We start from the raw sequence: 19,702 nt of genomic DNA on the forward strand, positions 1-19,702 counted from the left end.
ATCGAAACTTCAGGATAATAAAAAGAGTTAGTTATAACACAGTTGTAAAATCCATAATTTCGAAAATGAAAGTATCTCAGGATGGTAGTGAAGATTTTGGAAAAATTGGTTAGGGCTTGCATTCAGAAATGGGTTGATGGTGAATCATTATTTTACAATGAACAGCATGAATTTACAAAGGAAGGTCATGCAACTTGTTCATATTCTTGTTGATGCAACTTGTTGCAATATGAACAAGAATATGAACAAGAATATAGATGCAACTTTTAGCAACTTGTTCATATTCTATAATAATGCTACCACTGAGTTAGATAAGGAGAATGGATACACCATGATACTTTTGGATTTTGCTAAGGCTTTTGACAGAATACAGCATGAAAGACTGTTGCATAAATTGGAGAATATGGGATTGGATTATAAACTATTGGCATGGGTAGATGGCTGAGTGACAGATAACAAAAAGGAGTATAGAGGGAATGCAAGTTTGCAAGTTTTAAGGTAAGTAGTGGTGTACCACAAGGATCAATCCTTATCCATTGTTATTCAATCTGCACATTAATAATATTGGGAAGGATTTGACAGGCAATACACAGCTATTTGCTGATGATGCAAAGATTGGTAGGGTAATACATGCAATTTACAGAAAACATACAATTCAGAACACAAGCAATTTACAGATAAAAAATACTGGTGTTGATGATAATGGGCAGTAGATGGTGTTGACTGTAGTAGTGTTGTAGTAGGAGAATTAAGTAGTAGTGGAGAGGGCGAGATGAATTTAGCAAAGTAGAGTGCCCACCCACAATAAGTCCTTGGACTCCCTGAAGGTGTCATGTAATAATAATAATAATAATAATAAGGAAAGCTGCTGATATTCAGTATTTGCAGAATGATTTGAATTGGCTGGAACTGTGGGCATGAGAAAATGGATGTCAGTTCAATGTTAGTAAACAAGAAAGCCATGTACTTTAGCATGATTAGATATTCAATGTCGTATTATATTGGTGAGATTATGCGAGAAGAAACTGATGAGGCCATGGATCTTGGAGTGCTAGTAGACAGCAAGATGAAGTTGAGGGATCATGTAATAAAGATTGCAAATACAACTCAAAATATAATTGCAATGCTGAAACGAACTTTAACATGTAAAGATAAGGATGTCATTTTGCCTCTTTACCAGGCCTTTATAAGACCTCACTTGGACTATTGTGCACAAATCTAGTTTCTGTTGTGATTCTGATACAGTGGAGAGAAAGAGAGAGTGTGCAAAGAAGAGTGTTAAAAATGATATTAGAATTGTGGAATACTGATTATAAAGACATTTATAATCAGTATATGAGCAAGCTTTTACACTGCAGTCTACAAATTGAGAATTGGTAGACTGCAGACACTTGCAAACAGGAGAAAGAGGGTGATGTGATTGAGATGTAGAAACTTCTGAAAGGGTCATACAGGATTTCAGTTGATTGAATTATTCATTTTATGGAGGGTAAGGAAAGGACAAGAGAATGAATTTGGAACCTGAGAATGAATGCTGCTAAGAAAGGGGGGGGGGCTAGATTTCTCTCTATTAGGGTGATGCATGAACGGAATAGATTGCCATTGGATGCTGTGCGTGCAAGTAGTGTGAATGAATTCAAGAATAAGTATGATAGCTGGTGCATGTAGTATGTGAATTTCCTTGATGAGTCCGTGATTCCCTGGAGGTTTCTCTTAATAATAATAATATTAAATAGTATTAAATGATAATTAATACTTAAAATAAATACATCTCTATTATGCAATTAGTTGGTTGGCAGAATTTATAAATGCAATATTGTGCAAAATGCAAATAGACATCAATAGTGCATTATATGCAGAGATACGGATTAAAGAACAAGTTTTAAAAGAGGTATACCGTGCGTAGACATATCGATACAAAATTAATAACGGAAAAAACTCACATACAAAGATTATTTAATAGTATAATTTTCGCCTGTGTGTCACAGGCATCTTCAGTACATTAAGCTCAAATTAAACAATAACTGACAATTCCAAAAAGTGCCACCTAAGTAGCTGGTGTAAGATAACTAAAAAGGTCAATAACTTTCCTAAAAATAAAAAAAAAAATAAATAAAATAAAATAAAAATAAATTAAAAAAAAAATCAATACAATAAAAAGTTAGGAAAGATTAGCTGATTTGTAAAGTACTATCTTCCATAAAGGGGATAGACATAAGCTGTTGGATCTGTTTAAGTTAGGAGAATGAAGTAGAGTTTCACATGTTTCTTTATAAAGGTGTTCCATGAGAATTGTCATGTTATTTTTTGGAATTGTCAGTTATTGTTTAATTTGAGCTGAATTTAATTTGTACTGAAGATGCCTGTGACACACAGGCAAAAATTATACTATTAAATAATCTTTGTACGTGAGTTTTTTCCGTTATTAATTTTGTGTCGTTAAAGAGAAACAGTTTTAAACAGTTTAAAAGAGTAAGCATTTACACTTGCTCTCTCTCACCATAATGAACATAAGAATAGCTTGATATAGTAAACAGTTTACTATAGCGAGCTTTCTTTAGTATAACATTGATGCTATGAGACTGTCCATTAGGCTGTTAGAGTGAGCAAGTTCACCACAATGAGGGTGACTAGAGTAAAGTATTACTAATTTTGAAGTCTTTTGAAGACACTAAGGTATTTATAAATTCTTTCTCCCTGAAAGTTGAATAAAGAAGTAAGCAATTTTATCCCAAAAAAAGTAATCAGCATTTTTATCTCCTTTGAAACATGTTTTGCAGTTACTAGCTTTTTTTTTTTTTAATTTATTTATCTCACACAAAAGAGGTACAAGAACCTATAGCACAACAGTGCCATGTGTGAGGTACAGGTAAGAATTTCAATTAAAACACTTTTATTTAATTTTTAGTTTATTTTTCTTTATTATTTTATTTAATTAGCATTTATCAAATAAGAGTATGAAATGTTGAAGATGTATTATATTATCAGATTAAAATGTCTTTAACACAAAATAAATACCAGAAAGTAAATGCAATGGCAGCTAGCTTTCTCACTACAGCAAATGCATAGGTGACCAAAACAATACCTTGTTATATCAGAAAATGATAAGAAATGTGAACTTGTTAATCTGATCCTTAATCCAGGAAAATTAATTGCTGGGAAACAGGTACTGACCAAATACCAATCTTATATTTTATCCCTATAAGATAAGAGACTGCCTGCAATGATCCACAGTATTCTGTTCTTGTCCCTGATTACCTACTCAGTGCTAACAATATCAGGTGCAATGTCCTGTTTTTGCTATTGCACATCGTGTTCATCTTTTCATGCTATTTCACCAATATACTACAGTGCTTAAGAAAGACTAAGCTCTGTGGCAGTAATAGAGTATTGTTTTTCAATAAGTGTATATACCTAGAACCTCTCTGGCTCAGTCAATATCAGTGATGCCCTTCAGCTGGAAAAACCTGGGTTTGAATACTGTTTAAGGTGCTAATAACCTTAATTGAGGATTTGCAACTAATGTGCATTAGCTGGTCTCACATGGAGGTGGAAGTTATTTTCTCTTGGAAACTCATTTTTCATCCTGCAAAACAGTACAAATCGGCCAGACAAACACACACTCATTCCATTCTAGTAGATGTTAAAGATGGTAACAGTTCAACAAACAAAATTCAATGTGTTTTATAGCACACAAAATTTGTGTCAGTGATTTATGCAATGAGTATTTAGTGTTTAGTGACACTTGCACCTTTAAATTCTTTCTATAGGGCTATGCAAAAGATACATCAAAAGAAATGCTGAAGTTACAGTCACTCTTGTAAATGTTGGGAGATTTATGCTGTAACAAGTTGAGTCATGGGTTAGATGTATGCTGAGTTATTACATATGGAGCTCATACTGAGCTTGTTCATCCCAAATTAAAAACTTTACATCCCAAACTGTCATTTGCAATATTTGTTACTGCTATATCTTAATTATTTTTTAAAATAAATATTTGCCATCAGTTTCTAAAGTTTCTATACCAAATTTCATCAATCCTTTGCTAGAAGCAGAACAGACTGAAGCTATTAGGTGTGTCTCCTCATTAGAAGCACTCATAAAACATTCTGCATGAAGTTAAAGGCAAGTTTATATTTTATTTATTTATTGATTTATTTTTCACATGGATGAATGACAAGATACTGAAAATGATGGAGGAAAGAAATGCATCGACATTCCTACTAATACCTAAAAAATTTAAGAAATACAAAAATTGTCCTCAATACAAGAACTTAAACAAAGAGATCAGGAAAGAATGTAGCATTGCAAAAGAACTATGGCTCAACAACAAATGCAAGAAAATTGAACTTTTGGACAAAAAGCACAAAACCAGAGAACTTCATGAAAAAGTTAGGGAGCTAACTAGCAAATCTTGGAAAAGGGTAGACTCTCATTGCATCGCAAATGCCAGTGGAAACGTCCTAATAGAGAAAGATAAAATAAGGGATAGAGTATTCAAAGGAACTCTACAATCATGATAGAAAAGATAAGCCATTGCAAGAAAATTTGGAGGGGCCTACTATTCTTACCTGGGAAGTAACAAATGCCATCAGGAAAAGCTCCAGGAATGGATGGAATTATGGCAGAATATCTAAAGGCTTTAAAACGATAAGGCTATAAGATCACTGACTGACATATGTAACAAAATATACGAAACTGGACACCTGCCAAAAGATTTTAAGCACTCGACATTCCCACCAATACCTAAAAAATTTAAGACAATCAAATGTGAAGATTACAGAACAATCAATCTGATCATTCAGATAGCAAAAGTTATGTTATATATGCTGAGACTAACTGAAAAATATGGACTTAATTTCAACTTCAAAAAACCAAAACCATGCTGGTAACAAGAGAAAAAGGAAAATTGCATGATATAAATATTAAGATCAGAGGAAATACCTTAGATCGAGTAGAGTTATATATATTTGGGGCAACTCACATTACAGAGAGTGGAAAGTGTGATAAGGAAATATTAAGAAGGATAGAAATTGCTAGATCAACCTTCATTAGCATGTAAAACATTCTAATTCAAGGGACATTCACACAAAAACAAGAATTAGGTCCAAATGTTATGTATAGTCAACACTGCTATATGGAGCAGAAATCTAGACAATATCAAAATATTGTGAAATAAACTAAAAGCCTATGAAATGTGGATCCTCAGAAGAATCCTTAGAGTTCCTTCCCATGGACTGCCAGAAAGCTAATTTTAGATGTAAAACTAATTTAGAGATGATTGGAGAAGATAGGACACTGTTGAAAACTATTAAGAAAAGGAAAACCGCCTACCTTGGTCACATACTAAGGCATGAATCCCTACAAAAAACACTTCTAGAAGGAATGATATAAGGAAAAAGAAGAGGAGGAAGACAAAGAACAGATTGGATGGGAAACCACATCATACCTTCTCTTGAATTCATTCATACTATTTGCATTCACAACCTCCAAAGGCAAGCCATTACCTTTGGAGTCAACAAATCGCACTGTAAGAAAAAAATAAAAAAATCTACCCCTCACTCCTTTCTTGACTGCATTCATTCTCAACTTCCACAGATGTCCTCTTCCCATCCTTCATAAAATAAAAAATTCCATCTACTAGTATCTTGTATGATTCTTTCAAGTTTGAAGGTCTCTCTATCATAATTTCCCTCTTTCTCCTGTCTGCAGGCATATCTGCAGTCCACAAATTCTAAACCTTCCCCCCCTTCCCATTTCACAGACAAAATATCTTTAACACTCTCCTTTGCACCATTTATTATCAATTATTACTATTAAATTCATCTATAAGGTAATGAATCCAGTTATCCAAAATACTAAAAAAAAATTTGTCAAATATATCACTAATGAAGTAGTTCACATACCTAAGATACCTCTGCAGTGCACCCCATTTATTAGTCATTTCCAGTTTTGTGCAAATATTTTTAAGGTGGTTTAAAGCTATTAGGGATGCTTTTTTTTTCCAGCCTACTTAATGATACCAGATTTGAAACAAGAATGCTACTGATTTTTCTTCTAGCAGAAATTTTGTATGCTATGAAGAATTTATGAAGGTTTTAAGCTCAGATCTATCAAACACTTGATGTGTTTTATGTACCAGTAGGCTGTAATGAATAAAACATTTTCAAGCTAGCAAGGGTTGGTTTACTGTATTTAAATAAAAGGGCAATCTTGCTTAATATTAAAGTTGTATTTTTCTGGTTTATTTTATTGAAAATAAGGTATCATAAGCCTAGGACTGTAGTTACAAAATTCAGTTAGTATACCTCAATAATTAATTAGCAACCATGTTTAGAATTCAAGCATTTCGGGTGCAAGACCTTTCCACAATTAAGTATTTTTCGACAGTTCAGCTAAAACTAATAGGCACTCAAAACTCTAGAGTAAAAAATCTTCCATAAAAACAAACTTGCTTTACAATATCATACAGGTTTATTAGTAGGGAAATTTTCCAAACCAAGGAAACTTCTATATTGATAGTTAATTTTCCATACATTCATACTTGTCTTTTTTCAATGAAACCATTTTTCTATATAGAACTTTTTGACTCCATTTTGGCATATCTTAAACATTTTCCTTCCCTCCCCCAGCACCACCACTACAATACAATATATATATATACTACTAAAATACCACATTTATATACAGTAAACCCTCAATTTAACAAACAAAATTTCCAGTCTGTCTGTCACATGTGAAAATTAACACCCTGTTAATTTTAAAATGCTTTTAACAAAGATTTGCTTATAATTAAATTAACAGGTTATTTTTTGTTATTAATTTCCTGTTATTTTTAACAAATTTTGGCGAATAGGCCATCATATGTTGGAAAAACATTGTAGTAATTTAGCCGACATAAATGAGTCACCGCTCATAAAACAGAATGATTAGGATGTGATCACATCAATCGCACTGTAATTGGTTCTTTTGTGGCGTGGTGTAATTTTCTGCAGCAGTTTTATTACACACACACATTTTCATAATTTTAGGGAGTTAATTATAAAAAAACAGCAGAATTCCAAAGTTCAAAAAAAAACTTGATAGTTTTTTCAAAGTAGGATTACCTAAACCAAGTGCCTCAACATCGAAATTAACTTCACATTAACTTACTTATCTAAGTGTGTGTAAAGCAATTTTTTTTGTTATTACAGTGCTAATATTGATAAAATTGCAGTATAATGTTACAGATATTTTTATTTTAAAAAATTCGTCATTTAACGGACATCCCTTAGCCCCTATTAGTCTTTTAAATCGAAGTTTACTGTACTACTACTAATAATGGATTTTAGTAGTAAATAATATTGTATTACACCAATTCCCAATCCCCCCCCCCTCCATTTTCTTGTTTAATATTTGCCTGGTATTATCACTGTTTAAAAGGAGTTACTGCCGTTTAAACAACGATAACAGGAGAGATAACATTATGTCTATGCATACAAACTAAAAACATGAGATATCAAAAGTATTCTTAATCTCTTGCATTAGCATTATGCACGCATCCATTCAGTGCGTTAACTTCTGTTTCTGTACAATATAATTAAATCTAAACTTGTAAAAACAAAAACTTTAACAATTGAGAATATTTTACAATGTACTTTTAATAGTATAAAATGCAATGTTAATTATTCTCAATTAGAGCAATCTTTACTTCTCAACACAATCACTATTATTCTATCCTCTTATGGATTTTTTTTTATGATATGCATATGCAAGTACTACAGTATCCTATACATCACTTAAGTTTAAATATGAGGAATTTAAGTATGATAATATGATATGCAGTTGTTCATCATTGGAATAAGTTAATTACTAAAGTTCCACAGACTGAATAGGTATAAAAAATCTACTGCTCACCTACTGGTTGATAAAAGGCTAAATAAAACACCATTACTGACAAATATGTTTATAATACGCTTCAAAGTGTGCACAGAATAATAAATATGCAAAACAAATATATGAAAGAACACTGAGATGTTAAAGAAAAGATGAACATTTATTTGAGCACATATGTTTCAGTATTAATTTTAGATATTTTTACTGATCTGCACATATGTCTAGTAGAATAACATAACAAAAAATACTATCCTTTCACACAACGACCATGGCAAACAAGTTAACATTTGTTCTTATTGACAAGAATACTAAAATATATTTCATTGTATCAAAACTATGAAAAAGATCTGTACAGTTATAATATAAATATTTAGAACCTTCATTTAGAAATATATATTTATAGTTTTTTCCCCACTGCTAAATTGAATATTTGATTTATTCTTCAGTTGTAAATTATACAATCTCAATCAATACTATTGCTATTTTCTATTAATTATTAGTGAATTATTTTGGTATTTAGGAAAGAAAACTACCCACAACTGAAAAGTAGAATTTGAAATCCAACTGTAATACTACCTCACATAAAACAGCAATGTAATGTAATGCTTTTATATACATAAGCTATTCCTATTCTGCTCACAGTCATCATGCTAGTCAATTTCAAATATTTTGAATAGATATTTTCATTTCATGAAATATTTTGGCAATATTTTTCAAGTGCATGTTTTATGAAACAGCATTTGCCTATTAACGCACTTGTATAGAATGAGCAAAATCTCATGTAAGTCAATTATCCATATTTTCAAAACTGTACATGTTATATCTCTATCTTAGCTATGCTAGAGATACTGAATGAGGAACATATCAAAGCAGCTGCAGTTCTGATTTTCTCTTTAATTTTACTATCCATTTAAGATAAATAAATAATAAAGATAAATTTATACTATATATATATGTTAAAGATATCAAGAAATTTTATAAACTTGGTTTTGATCCTTTTTTTCCCAAGTAAGCCAGGTTTGCACCTGAAGTATTTTCAGGTCTGAGGCAACTCATGGTAAAGGTGGCATAAGCTCTGATCACTTGCCTAAGTACCCCATAATACAAAGCACATATCCTTATGGACATATATAATGCTATGTATTCTGGGAAGGGTCACAACCCAGACCGGTGACCCTTCCCAGAATACATAACATTATATATGTCCATAAGGATATGTGCTTTGTATTATGGGGTACTTAGGCAAGTGATCAGAGCTTGAAAATACTTCAGGTGCAAACCTGGCTTACTTGGGAAAAAAAGGATCAAAACCAAGCTTATAAAATTTCTTGGTATCTTTAACATATCATACACCCAAGGTAAAAAACTTTCTACATATTATATATCTGTCATTACAGTACCATTTCCCTGACAATTTGAATTTAGTATATTTTAAGCTGCTTATGAAAGAGGAAACATTTACCATTTATGAAGAGCATTTTGATAAACACAATTAATGCAAACAAAAATTTTTCTGCACAGCTTCATTGCTGAAATATTGCATATGAATTAATACCATGTTTTTTTTTTTTTTTTTACATATTTTGCACATCATTTTTATTTTGACTTAACTTCATGTGCGCAATTAAACAAAACAAAGCTGCAAGTCATAATCGCTAGCCTAGAGACAAGAAACTAATATTCTGTTCAACTGCAATGCATTTTCACATTCAATCCCAGTCCTTTTTCAATTCAAAACTCCATTCCCATTTCAAATGTTCATGATTATCATCATCTGTGAACAGAGATTTAACAGTATATGTTCCTCTTGCTAGCATACCAGTTGGCATCTCATCAGAAGGGGTTGTATAAGACTGGATTTCTGGTTTTGGGGCATAACTTCCTACCATATGTGACATTTTTTCATCTGAAAGATATACAGTATTAAACAGGGTTTTCATAAAATAATAAATAACTAAACTGTCAATCATCAGCTATGGATATTCTTTGTGTGTGTGAAACAATTAAAAACTTGCAACAAACTGCAATACAAGTATTATTATTTTAATCATGGGTAGACTTTAATTTTTTCTTTTAATGACTATCTCAAATTATGAAAAGCTAGTAGCACATTAGAAATGGGCGAGACAGAGATTAGATATGCACTACACAAGCATAGTCTTTTCATGCCATTTTTCTACTTCTAATAATTTGTAGTCTTCATAAATGCATATTATTAAAATATTTAAATTAAATATCATGTTGTGTAGAAGATTACGAGGAGGGGCTGGAAAGTTCTGATAAACACCTAGAACAAAAGAGGATATTAAAACAACTGATATAACTACAAGAAAGAACATACTCATAGCAGAGTTATGAAGATAACTTATGTTCTTATTTTCTTATATCCTTGTATATTCTATCTTGTTGTTATATAATTTGCTTTAATATCATTTTGTTTAAGTGGATACTGAATGAACAAGGATGGGCTGGCAATTTGGGATTTAGCCGACCAAATTGTATTCTTATTGGTTAAACCAAAATAAAAAATTATGGTACAACATGACAAAATTTCATGCTGGCTGGGGTGTCGCCCGGTTAAACAAGGCCCCCATTGTTTTCGCCAGGGAACCAGGGCGAACAGAGAAAAGTCAGCTACCAGAACAAATCTGAAAACAAACCCCAACTCAACATCACCAGAGTTAAGGATCGGTACTATCAACATAAGAAGCCTGAATGGCAAAGAAATGGAGCAAGCTGAGGAATTAGATAAGTACCAGATCGACATAATAGGGATGACTGAAACAAAAAAGGCAAAAACTGGTGAGATCTTTCTGAGCAATAAATACAAAATGTTATATTCAGGCAATGACAATCACGGAAAAGAAGAAGTAGCCATAGTATTCAACACAAAATACGAGGCTAATCTTCTTGAATGGCAGTCAGTCTTAAGTAGAGTGATGTGGGCAAATATGAGAATGGGGAACTGGACAATGAGACATATTTGTGCCTATGGTCTCACAGAAGGTACTACTAAGGTAGAAGTGGAGGAATTTTTTGATGCTTTAGAAAAATCGAATGACACAATGAAAAAGGAAAAGTTGGTCCTTGTTGAAGATCTAAATCGCAGGGTAGGAAATGATTGTCAGACATACAAAAATATTTTGGAAAAATTTGGAGAAAAGAGCAAAGCTAATAATAATGGCAAATACCTGTTGGATTTCTGCTCAGGACATGAAGTGGTTATTACTAACACCATGCTCCAACATAAAAATGTGCACAAATTCACATGGAGAGAAGAGGCAAGAAATAAGAAAAGTCTATATCTATGTCATCATCACTATCAACAATAACATTGACTATGTTATTGTTGACAGTGATGTTTTCTCCCTGGTGTGGGACACCAGAGTGTACAGAGGATTTGAAATTGGAAGCAATCACTATTTAGTCTTGAGCAGGATAAAATTGAATTTCATATTGAAAAGAATAACATGTAAGAAAGTTTCAAAGCGAATAAAAGTTGAGCAGCTCTCAGATGTGAACTGTAGACTAACATATACAAAGATTATTGAAGAAAAAATGAGAGAGTTTGAGAACAGAAACCAAACCGTGGAGATTCAGTGGCAAGCCTTGAAGAAAACCCTGATTGCTTCAGCCAGAGAGGCATGTGGTGAGGTTGTCTGCAAGGATAGAAAAATCAGGACTCCATGGTGGACACAGGAAGTTAAAGAGGCAGTGAAGGAAAACAAGAAAGCATATCAAAAATTCCTGGCAAATAAGTCAGCTTGTGCTCTTAGAGAATACAGAGACAAATGTAAGAAAGCTAAACACTGTGTAAAACTAGCTAAACAAAAGTCATGGGAGGACTTTGGCAAGAACATAGAAAATAAATATGAAAAAGGTGGTAAGATATTCTGGAGGTTGTTGAAGAAGCTTAGAAATGGAGGAAAGAGTGCTGCAAAAGGAGTTAAAGATGATAAAGGTGACATGAAAACAGGAGAAAAAGATATCCTTGAAGTATGGAGTAATTACTTCGAAAAATTGCTAAATGAAACAAACAGTGATAGCACAGTGGTAAAAAACACTCAACAGGAATACAGTCAGGAATACATATCCATACTTGAAGTAGAAAAAGCCATCAAAGGCTTGAAATGTAGAAAGGCAGCAGGAGTAGATGATATTCGACCTGAAATGCTGAAGTATGGTGGTATAAAAGTCTTAAAGTGGCTGCACTGCATAGTTCAGAAAGCCTTGACAGAGGGACGAATTCCCGATGATTGGAGTACAGCTCTAATAGTGCCCATATATAAAAAGGGAAATAAAACTGAATGTGAGAATTACAGAGGCATTTCCCTACTGAGTGTTCCTGGCAAGATCTATGCAAGTATACTTGAGAAACGGTTGAGAAGAATTGTGGAAGAAAAGCTTGGTTAAGAACAAGCTGGATTCATGCCAAATAGAGGCTGTCAGGATCAGATCTTCACTTTACGACAAATAGTCGAGAAAGCATGGGAAGATAACAAAGATCTGTATTTAAGGTTTGTCGATCTGGAAAAGGCATATGACAAGGTGGCAAGAGAAAAGTTATTCAATACGCTACAGTTATATGGTGTCAATGGGGCATTATATCAAGCAATACTTAGTCTTTATTTGAGTTGTAAGTCAGCAGTTAGAATTGAAGGATGTACAGGGAGATGGTTTAATGTTAAATCTGGTGTGAGACAAGGATGTACATTATCCCCTCTGTTATTCATTATCTATATGGATCACATTATGAAGGAAAGTGGTATTAAACATGATATTAGAATTGGAGATGTTAATGTCAGCTCTTTGCTTTATGCAGACGATGTTATATTTCTGAATAAATCCGCTACAAGTTTGCAAGATTCCCTAACTAAATTGAATAACTGTAGTAATAGATATGGTATGAAGGTCAGCATTAAAAAGACAAAGACAATGAAAATAAGTAAAATTGTTGAAACTGTCAACTATGTTGTGAACGGGGAACCTGTGGAACAAGTAAAACATTTTAGCTACTTAGGCACGATTTTTAGTGATAATGGTAAAATAAATATGGAAATAGACAACAGAATCAACAAAGCTGGTATGGTAGGAAGTCAATTGAATAAATTCATATGGAATAAGAGAGAAATTAGTCAGAACACTAAATTAGCTGTATACAAGACAGTGTTCAAACTAGTTTTAACTTATGAATCTGAAAGCTGGGTCAGAAGTAAAACACTTGACCAAAGACTAGAGACCGCAGATATGAGAGTCCTGAGAAAGATTAGAGGCATGAACAGATGGCATCAATGGCAATATCATATTAAAAACGAGGATATTAGGAAAGAACTCGACATTGTCAGCATCCAGGAATATGTTAGCAGAGCTAATCTCAGGTGGTATGGTCACTTAAATAGAATGGGCAAGGAAAGATTAGCAAAACAAGTGTTCTCTGCCAGGTTGGCAGGAAAACGACCCAGAGGAAGACTAAGATATAGGTGGATTGATACAGTACAATGTGCCTTAGACGATAGAAATATAAGATCTGATAATGATAATATTAGCATCTTGACAAGTAATAGACTGATTTGGAGGAAAATTGTAGATAGGAAGTTAGTAATTATGTAAATTTTTCAGGTAGTACTATCATATCCTGTACACCTCTTGAGGGTACATGTCAGGAATTTGATAATGATGATTAATATCATTTTTGTTCTAGATGTTTATCAAAACTTTCCAGTCCCCCCTATATAGCTCATCATTAGGTTTAATGGAGAGAATACATCACAGAAAAATAATTAAACACAGGTTTAATTGTTACAGTTATATTTGTATATCTGAGTTTAAAATGGACACCTGAAAGCAGCTCACTTTGATTACTTTTAAAAAACTTTCATACACGTTTTTCTTTTCAATATGAAACTCCATTTATCCTGCTCAAAACTAGATAGTGATAACTTCCTACTTCAAATTTCCTGTATACGCTTGTGTCTTGAAATAGTCTGAATATATTATCAACAATGACTCATTTCTCATATGTTCTGTCTATGTGAATTTATGTACAAATGGTCTACTGGCCAAAAACCTAGTTCATACTTAGCATTATTATTAATCCTGTAATTTTCTCCAAATTAATCATTTTATATTTACCATTTAGGAGGATATTATTAGTGTTATCTTCTTTATTAAGATGAAGAAGATAACACTGATAAATGTTTCATACTCTGATAATGCATATATATTCAACAGAATCTTCAACATTAGTCAACCAAAATACAATCTGGTTGACAAATGTGTCTATTTCCATATGTCTTTGCAAGTACCAGCAGCGACTCAAATATCGCTGTGGAGATTTTTACACAGGATACTATAATGAAATACAAGGGGGGGGGGGGCTGAAAAGTTCTGATAAACACCTTGAACAAAAATGATATTAAAGCAACTAATATAACCACAAGAAAGAACATATCTTAAAATCCTTCAACCCCCATGTTTAATCAAATTGTAATAATCTGTTTTCTTTTTCATTTAGGATATATAAGAAGACATGTCAGAGGTTTTGAAGCAATTCAAAGACACAGAGGTGCAGGCCATCATCAAGTTTTTTGTGCTGCAAGAAAAGTCCACAACTGAGATTCACCAAACGTTTGTGTGAGATTTTAGGAGACTGCCCCACAGCATATCCAACAGTTGTCAGATGGGTGACCAAGTTTAAAACTGGGCATCCTGAGAAAACAGATGCCCTCAGGTCAGGAAGACCTTCCACAGCGATCACACCTGAAAACATTGATGGAGTGCATGCCATGATACTTGATGATAGATGAATATCAGCCAAAAACACTACAAAGACTCTGGGGATATCCAGGGAATGAGTTGGGGATCATTATCCACCAACATCTGGATATGCAGAAGCTCTCAGTGAAGTGGGTTCCCAAATGTTTGAATGCTGACCAAAAGAGTGAACATGCTGTCATCTCGAGGGATTTGGAATCATTTTGAGAAATCAGGTGCAAATTTGTTTTGCTCATATTGTGATTGTTGATGAAACATGGCTTCATCACTATGACCCAGAGACCAAAGAACAGTCAATGGAATGGAGATAAAGGTTCTCCATAGCCAAAGAAGTTCCAAACCAACAGTCAGCAGGAAAGATTCTTGCCATTGTCTTTTGGGATATGGATGGTGTAATCCTTACTAAGTACGAAAAAAAGGTGAAGCTATTACAGCAGCACTTTATTCAATAGCTCTGAAGGGAATGAAGGAGGCAGGAAACTGAGCAGAGGCATGTTGCTTTTACAGGATAACACACTTACATTACTCATGAAACCCAACAGACATAGCATGGACATTCAATGTCTGGTGAATAGAGTTGGTTCTCACCAACTCTATTCACCAGACTTGGCCCCATCTGACTATTTCCTATTCTCAAATTAAAAGAAACATTTGAAAGGAACAAAATTTATCACAGATGAAGAACTGTGATAAACTGTGATAAAAAAACCTACACCTGAGAACTGGTTTGTGCAACAAGAGAAAGACGTTTTCCTCAGAGGATTGCAAATGATGCAGCAGCGATGTAACAAGTGTATAACACTTTGTGGGGAATATGTAGAATAATGTGCACGTTACATGGTTCTACCTCAATTCCTTCATGGTGATTATCACAACTTTTCAGCCCCCCCCCATAATACATGAAAAGTTTACATCATTACCAATTTCCAATTGACATTTTCCACCTCCAAATAGTCTGTTATATGCCTGGACTCCATCAAACACCTGTTTTTTTATTTATTCATTTATTTTTGTTAACCTTTCTTTCCAGTTCTATTTAAGTGAGGGTACCACCTGAAATTAGCTCTGTTTACCCAATTCATAATGCTAACAATGTCAAGTTACTTTCTGATATCTTCATTTTTAATATGATTCTGCCAAAGATGCCATTCCTTCACTCTTAATTTTTCTATAGTCTCTGATCAAGTGCTTTACTCGTAATCTAGCTCTCAGAACCACGAGTTAAAACTGCTAGATTACTGTTTTGACTAAGTTCTCTCTTATTCAATATAAATTTATTCAGCTGACACCTCACAACACTAGTTTTGTTTATTCTATTCCCATCATTACATAGGTCTAAATAGTTAAAATGTTTCACTTATTCTATAAGTTCTCTGTTCAGGATGTAGTTCATGTTTTAAATGTTCCTGCAAATTTTCATAGACTTTGTCTTTTTTGCTGGAAATTTTCATGCTAAATTTGTTATAGCAATTATTCAATTTAGTAAAGGAACCCTATGTACCTTAAGTCTTTATAGATGAACTATAAAGACAGTAGTTATGAGAGATTTAGAAGGCACCTTGGAGTAGTGTCATGCTTTGTAATGCTATAAGGAAAGAATGTCAGTAGTGCATGGGAGGTGGTCAGAAACCAAATGGGAGTCAAGTGGATGAGTAGATATATAAAGCAAGAGCTGAAAAAAAAAATAATAATAAATAAATAAATAATAATAGTAATAATTAAAAAAGAAATACTGTTGAAGAAACATAAAAAAAAAGAAGTGAGTAGTACAAAAAGAGTGACTAGTATGGTAAGAAAGGCTAAATCAAATTATGAGAGAAAATTAGCTAAGTAAGTCAAATTAAATCCAAAAGATAACTTTATTATTTAAGGAAATCACAATATAGTAATATATTAACTAAAATAAATTTGTCATTGAGGATGACGGCTTCCCAAATTTGGGGCAGTTTGTTGAGGTTAGAATAGTTTCTGAAAGCAGAACAAATTGAAGGGGAAAAGTCTTTTATATTTATATTTGCTGTGCTGTGATGAAGTAGAGTGGCCTTCTTCTAGCATATTCTATGGCAGGTGTCTGAAGCATGGTCCTGAGTGGCTGTTTTGGTGGAAACTGATATAGCAATTCTGATGTTGTCTGTCCTGCTTGTTTGGCCATAGTATGATAGTTGACAACTGCAAGGATCCTGGTAAACACCTAGCAGGTCTATGGATAAGGAATGCTAATATTTTTTATATGGTCTGTAAGTGGTTGGAAGGTTGTATATTTCTAGGATTTTTGTTAGTTTTTCCGATGTGCCTTGAATATATATAATAGTGATAGCTTTGGTATAGTCTCTGTTCTGGAGAGGGAGTGTGTGTGGGTTTAGGGTTTTATTATTTTTTGGATATGGTGGGAATTGCAGCCATTGGCCAAGAAGGTTTTGTGAATGTGGTCAAGTTCCTCAAGTTCACTATGAACTTGGACTATTTTGTTTGGCAAAAAAAAATTCTACAAACAAATAGAGAGGACAGCCATGGACTCTCTGCTTTCTCCCCATAGTTTCTTCATGGAAACATTTGAAGAGAAAGCTCTAAACTCTGCCCCATACAGACTCACTATTTGGCTATGCTTTGTTGATGATGTTTTCTCCATTAGAGTGCATGGCCTGGATTCTCTCTCTCAACATATTTTTAACACACCTAAATAATCAACATCCCAGGATCTAGGTCATATTAAAACAGTCTCTGGACATGTTAGGTGTTTACCAGGTCCCTTGTAATTGTAAACTATTCTACTATGGCCAAACAAGCTGGACATCCAACATCAGAATTGCTAAACATAAGGACTATATCCATTTCTACCACTACAGCCACTCATGACTTGCTGACCATGCTCTAAAAGAAAGCCAATCTACTCCATTGCAGCAAATATCATTATTATTACATGACACCTCCAAGGACTCAATCGTAGGGGACACACTATTCTACTTCACTAAATACATCTCATCCTCTCCACTACTACTCAATTCTCCCACTACTATCACCTATCATCACCAACAACAGTATTTTTTTGTCTGTAAATTACGTGTGCTCTGAAGGCAAATTTGTCTGTATGCGGGATGAAAAACCCAAGTTTCCGGGAGGGAAAATCCTACTTCAACTGTATGAGATCAGCTAACTCACCTTCAACTGAAAAAGAACTCAGGTCTTTTCCAATCGAAGGGTGCAATGTTCCCCTTTTCTTCCAATTGTGCTATGGCAGCTACATACAAGGATGGTCTGAAAAGTTCTTTGCCTAACAATGAAAAAACAAATTTATAATTTCAAAATTATGTTTATTTTTCAACATAATCTCCCTTAAGACTAATACATTTATTCCAGCGATGCTCCAGTGCCATTATCTTGTCCCTGTAGTGGTTCTCAGTAAGATCTGCAAAATACCCCTCTACAGCTGCAATCACGTCTTGATTCAAAGAAAAATACTGACCAGCGAGAAAGAGTTTTAGTTTTAGGAAGAGATAGAAGTCAGAGGGAGCCAAATCTGGGGAATAGAGTGGATGTTCCAACAATTCACAGTGCAGATCCCTTAATTTTCCCAATGCCAAAACACCTTTGTGGGTAGGTGCATTATACTGATGAAAGATGATTTTTTTCTTCTGCAAACCGGGTCTTTCCTCACTAATTTTTGTCTAGTCTGGTTAAAAGATTGGAATAATATTTCCCGGTTATTGTTTTATCCTATTCAAGGTAATTAACAAACAAAATGCCTTTAGCATCCCAAAACAGTGCCATAACCTTATCTGCTGATGGAACCGACTTTGTCTTCTTTAACAACCGGATTCTGTCTGCTGTTTGGATTCTGGTGTGTAATGGTGAATTCAAGTCTATCCATAGTAATAAATGGATGTACAAAATCAGTTTTATTCTTGTTAAAACGCTCCAAGCGCTGTTCAGAGATTTTCATGCAAATGCGTTTTTGATCTGCTGTGAGCGAGCGCAGCACCCGTCTTGCGCAAAGCTTTTTCATTTGCAATTCTTCATGCAAAATATATCCTACATGTTCTTTTGAAATGCCTATAGTCTCAGCAATTTCACGCACTTTGACTCGCCAGTCATCCAATACCAAATCATGCACTTGATCAATGATTTATGGTATTGTTACACTTTTTGGACGTCCTTCACGTGGATCATCTTCGTACAGCCATGTTTAAACTCGACAGCCCATTTCTTAATTGTCGAAAATGAAGGAGAAGAGTGCCCACAAACTTTTATGAATTTTGAACGAATTGCTTTTGGCGTTAAACCTTCTTTTACAAAGAATTTATAACTGCATGATAATTCAATTTTATCCATTTTAAGGGATACAGACAACACTTTTGACTCAGACGGCTGTATAAAACAAATTACTTGATAGAATGACTTGCAATTTCAAATGCTATGACAGATTAAATATAAAATATAAATATAAATTAAATACAGAAGGAGACAACAGAATAAGAAAAACTGGTATGGTAGTAAACCAGTTGAATAAATTTATATGCCATAAGAGAGAAATTAGCCAAAACGCTGAAGCAGTAATATACAAAGCAGTGTTCAACCCAGTTTTAAGTTATAGATCTGAAAGTGAAGTTAGAAATAAAACACTTCATCAGAGATTAGAGCCCACAGATATAAGAGCCCTGAGAAAAATTAGGGTCTGAACAGATAGCATCACCAGCAGTATCATATTAAAAATGAAGTTATTAGGAAGGAACTTGACATTGTGAGCATTCAGGTGTTTGATGCCAAGATGGCAGGAAAAAGATCCAGAGGAAGACCAATATCTAGGTGAATGAACTCAGTGAGAAGTGCCTTAGAAGACTGAAATGTTAGATATAACAGTATTGGAGTGCTAACTCATAACAGACTAATTTGGAGGAAAACTGTTGAAGATCAGTAATAATGTAAACTTAATTATGTCATAATGTCATAGTAGCCTGTACACTACTTGAGGGTAGATATCAGGAAAATGATAACTTTTACATAATGCTTTTTCTTGCATTTTTCATCAGTATTCTTTCAGACCACATCCTGACTT

General features: G+C 33.7%; 1 protein-coding gene across 1 annotated transcript in view; it reads right to left on the minus strand.

Annotated features, from left to right (window-relative positions):
• Window positions 1–9,104: 9,104 nt before the first annotated feature.
• Window positions 9,105–19,702, minus strand: part of LOC150097119 (rho GDP-dissociation inhibitor 2-like) — a 90,486-nt gene continuing 79,888 nt past the window's right edge. Inside the window, exon 5 of the mRNA XM_090407328.1 lies at window positions 9,105–9,781. Coding sequence (XP_090263454.1) covers window positions 9,585–9,781 — 197 coding nt within the window. The 3' untranslated portion in view covers window positions 9,105–9,584. The remainder of the gene's footprint in view (window positions 9,782–19,702) is intronic.

Source organism: Typopeltis vanoorti, chromosome 17 (genome assembly GCF_054136105.1).
Source record: "Typopeltis vanoorti isolate ZY-2024b chromosome 17, IOZ_Tvanoo_1.0, whole genome shotgun sequence".
NCBI lineage: Eukaryota > Metazoa > Arthropoda > Arachnida > Uropygi > Thelyphonidae > Typopeltis > Typopeltis vanoorti.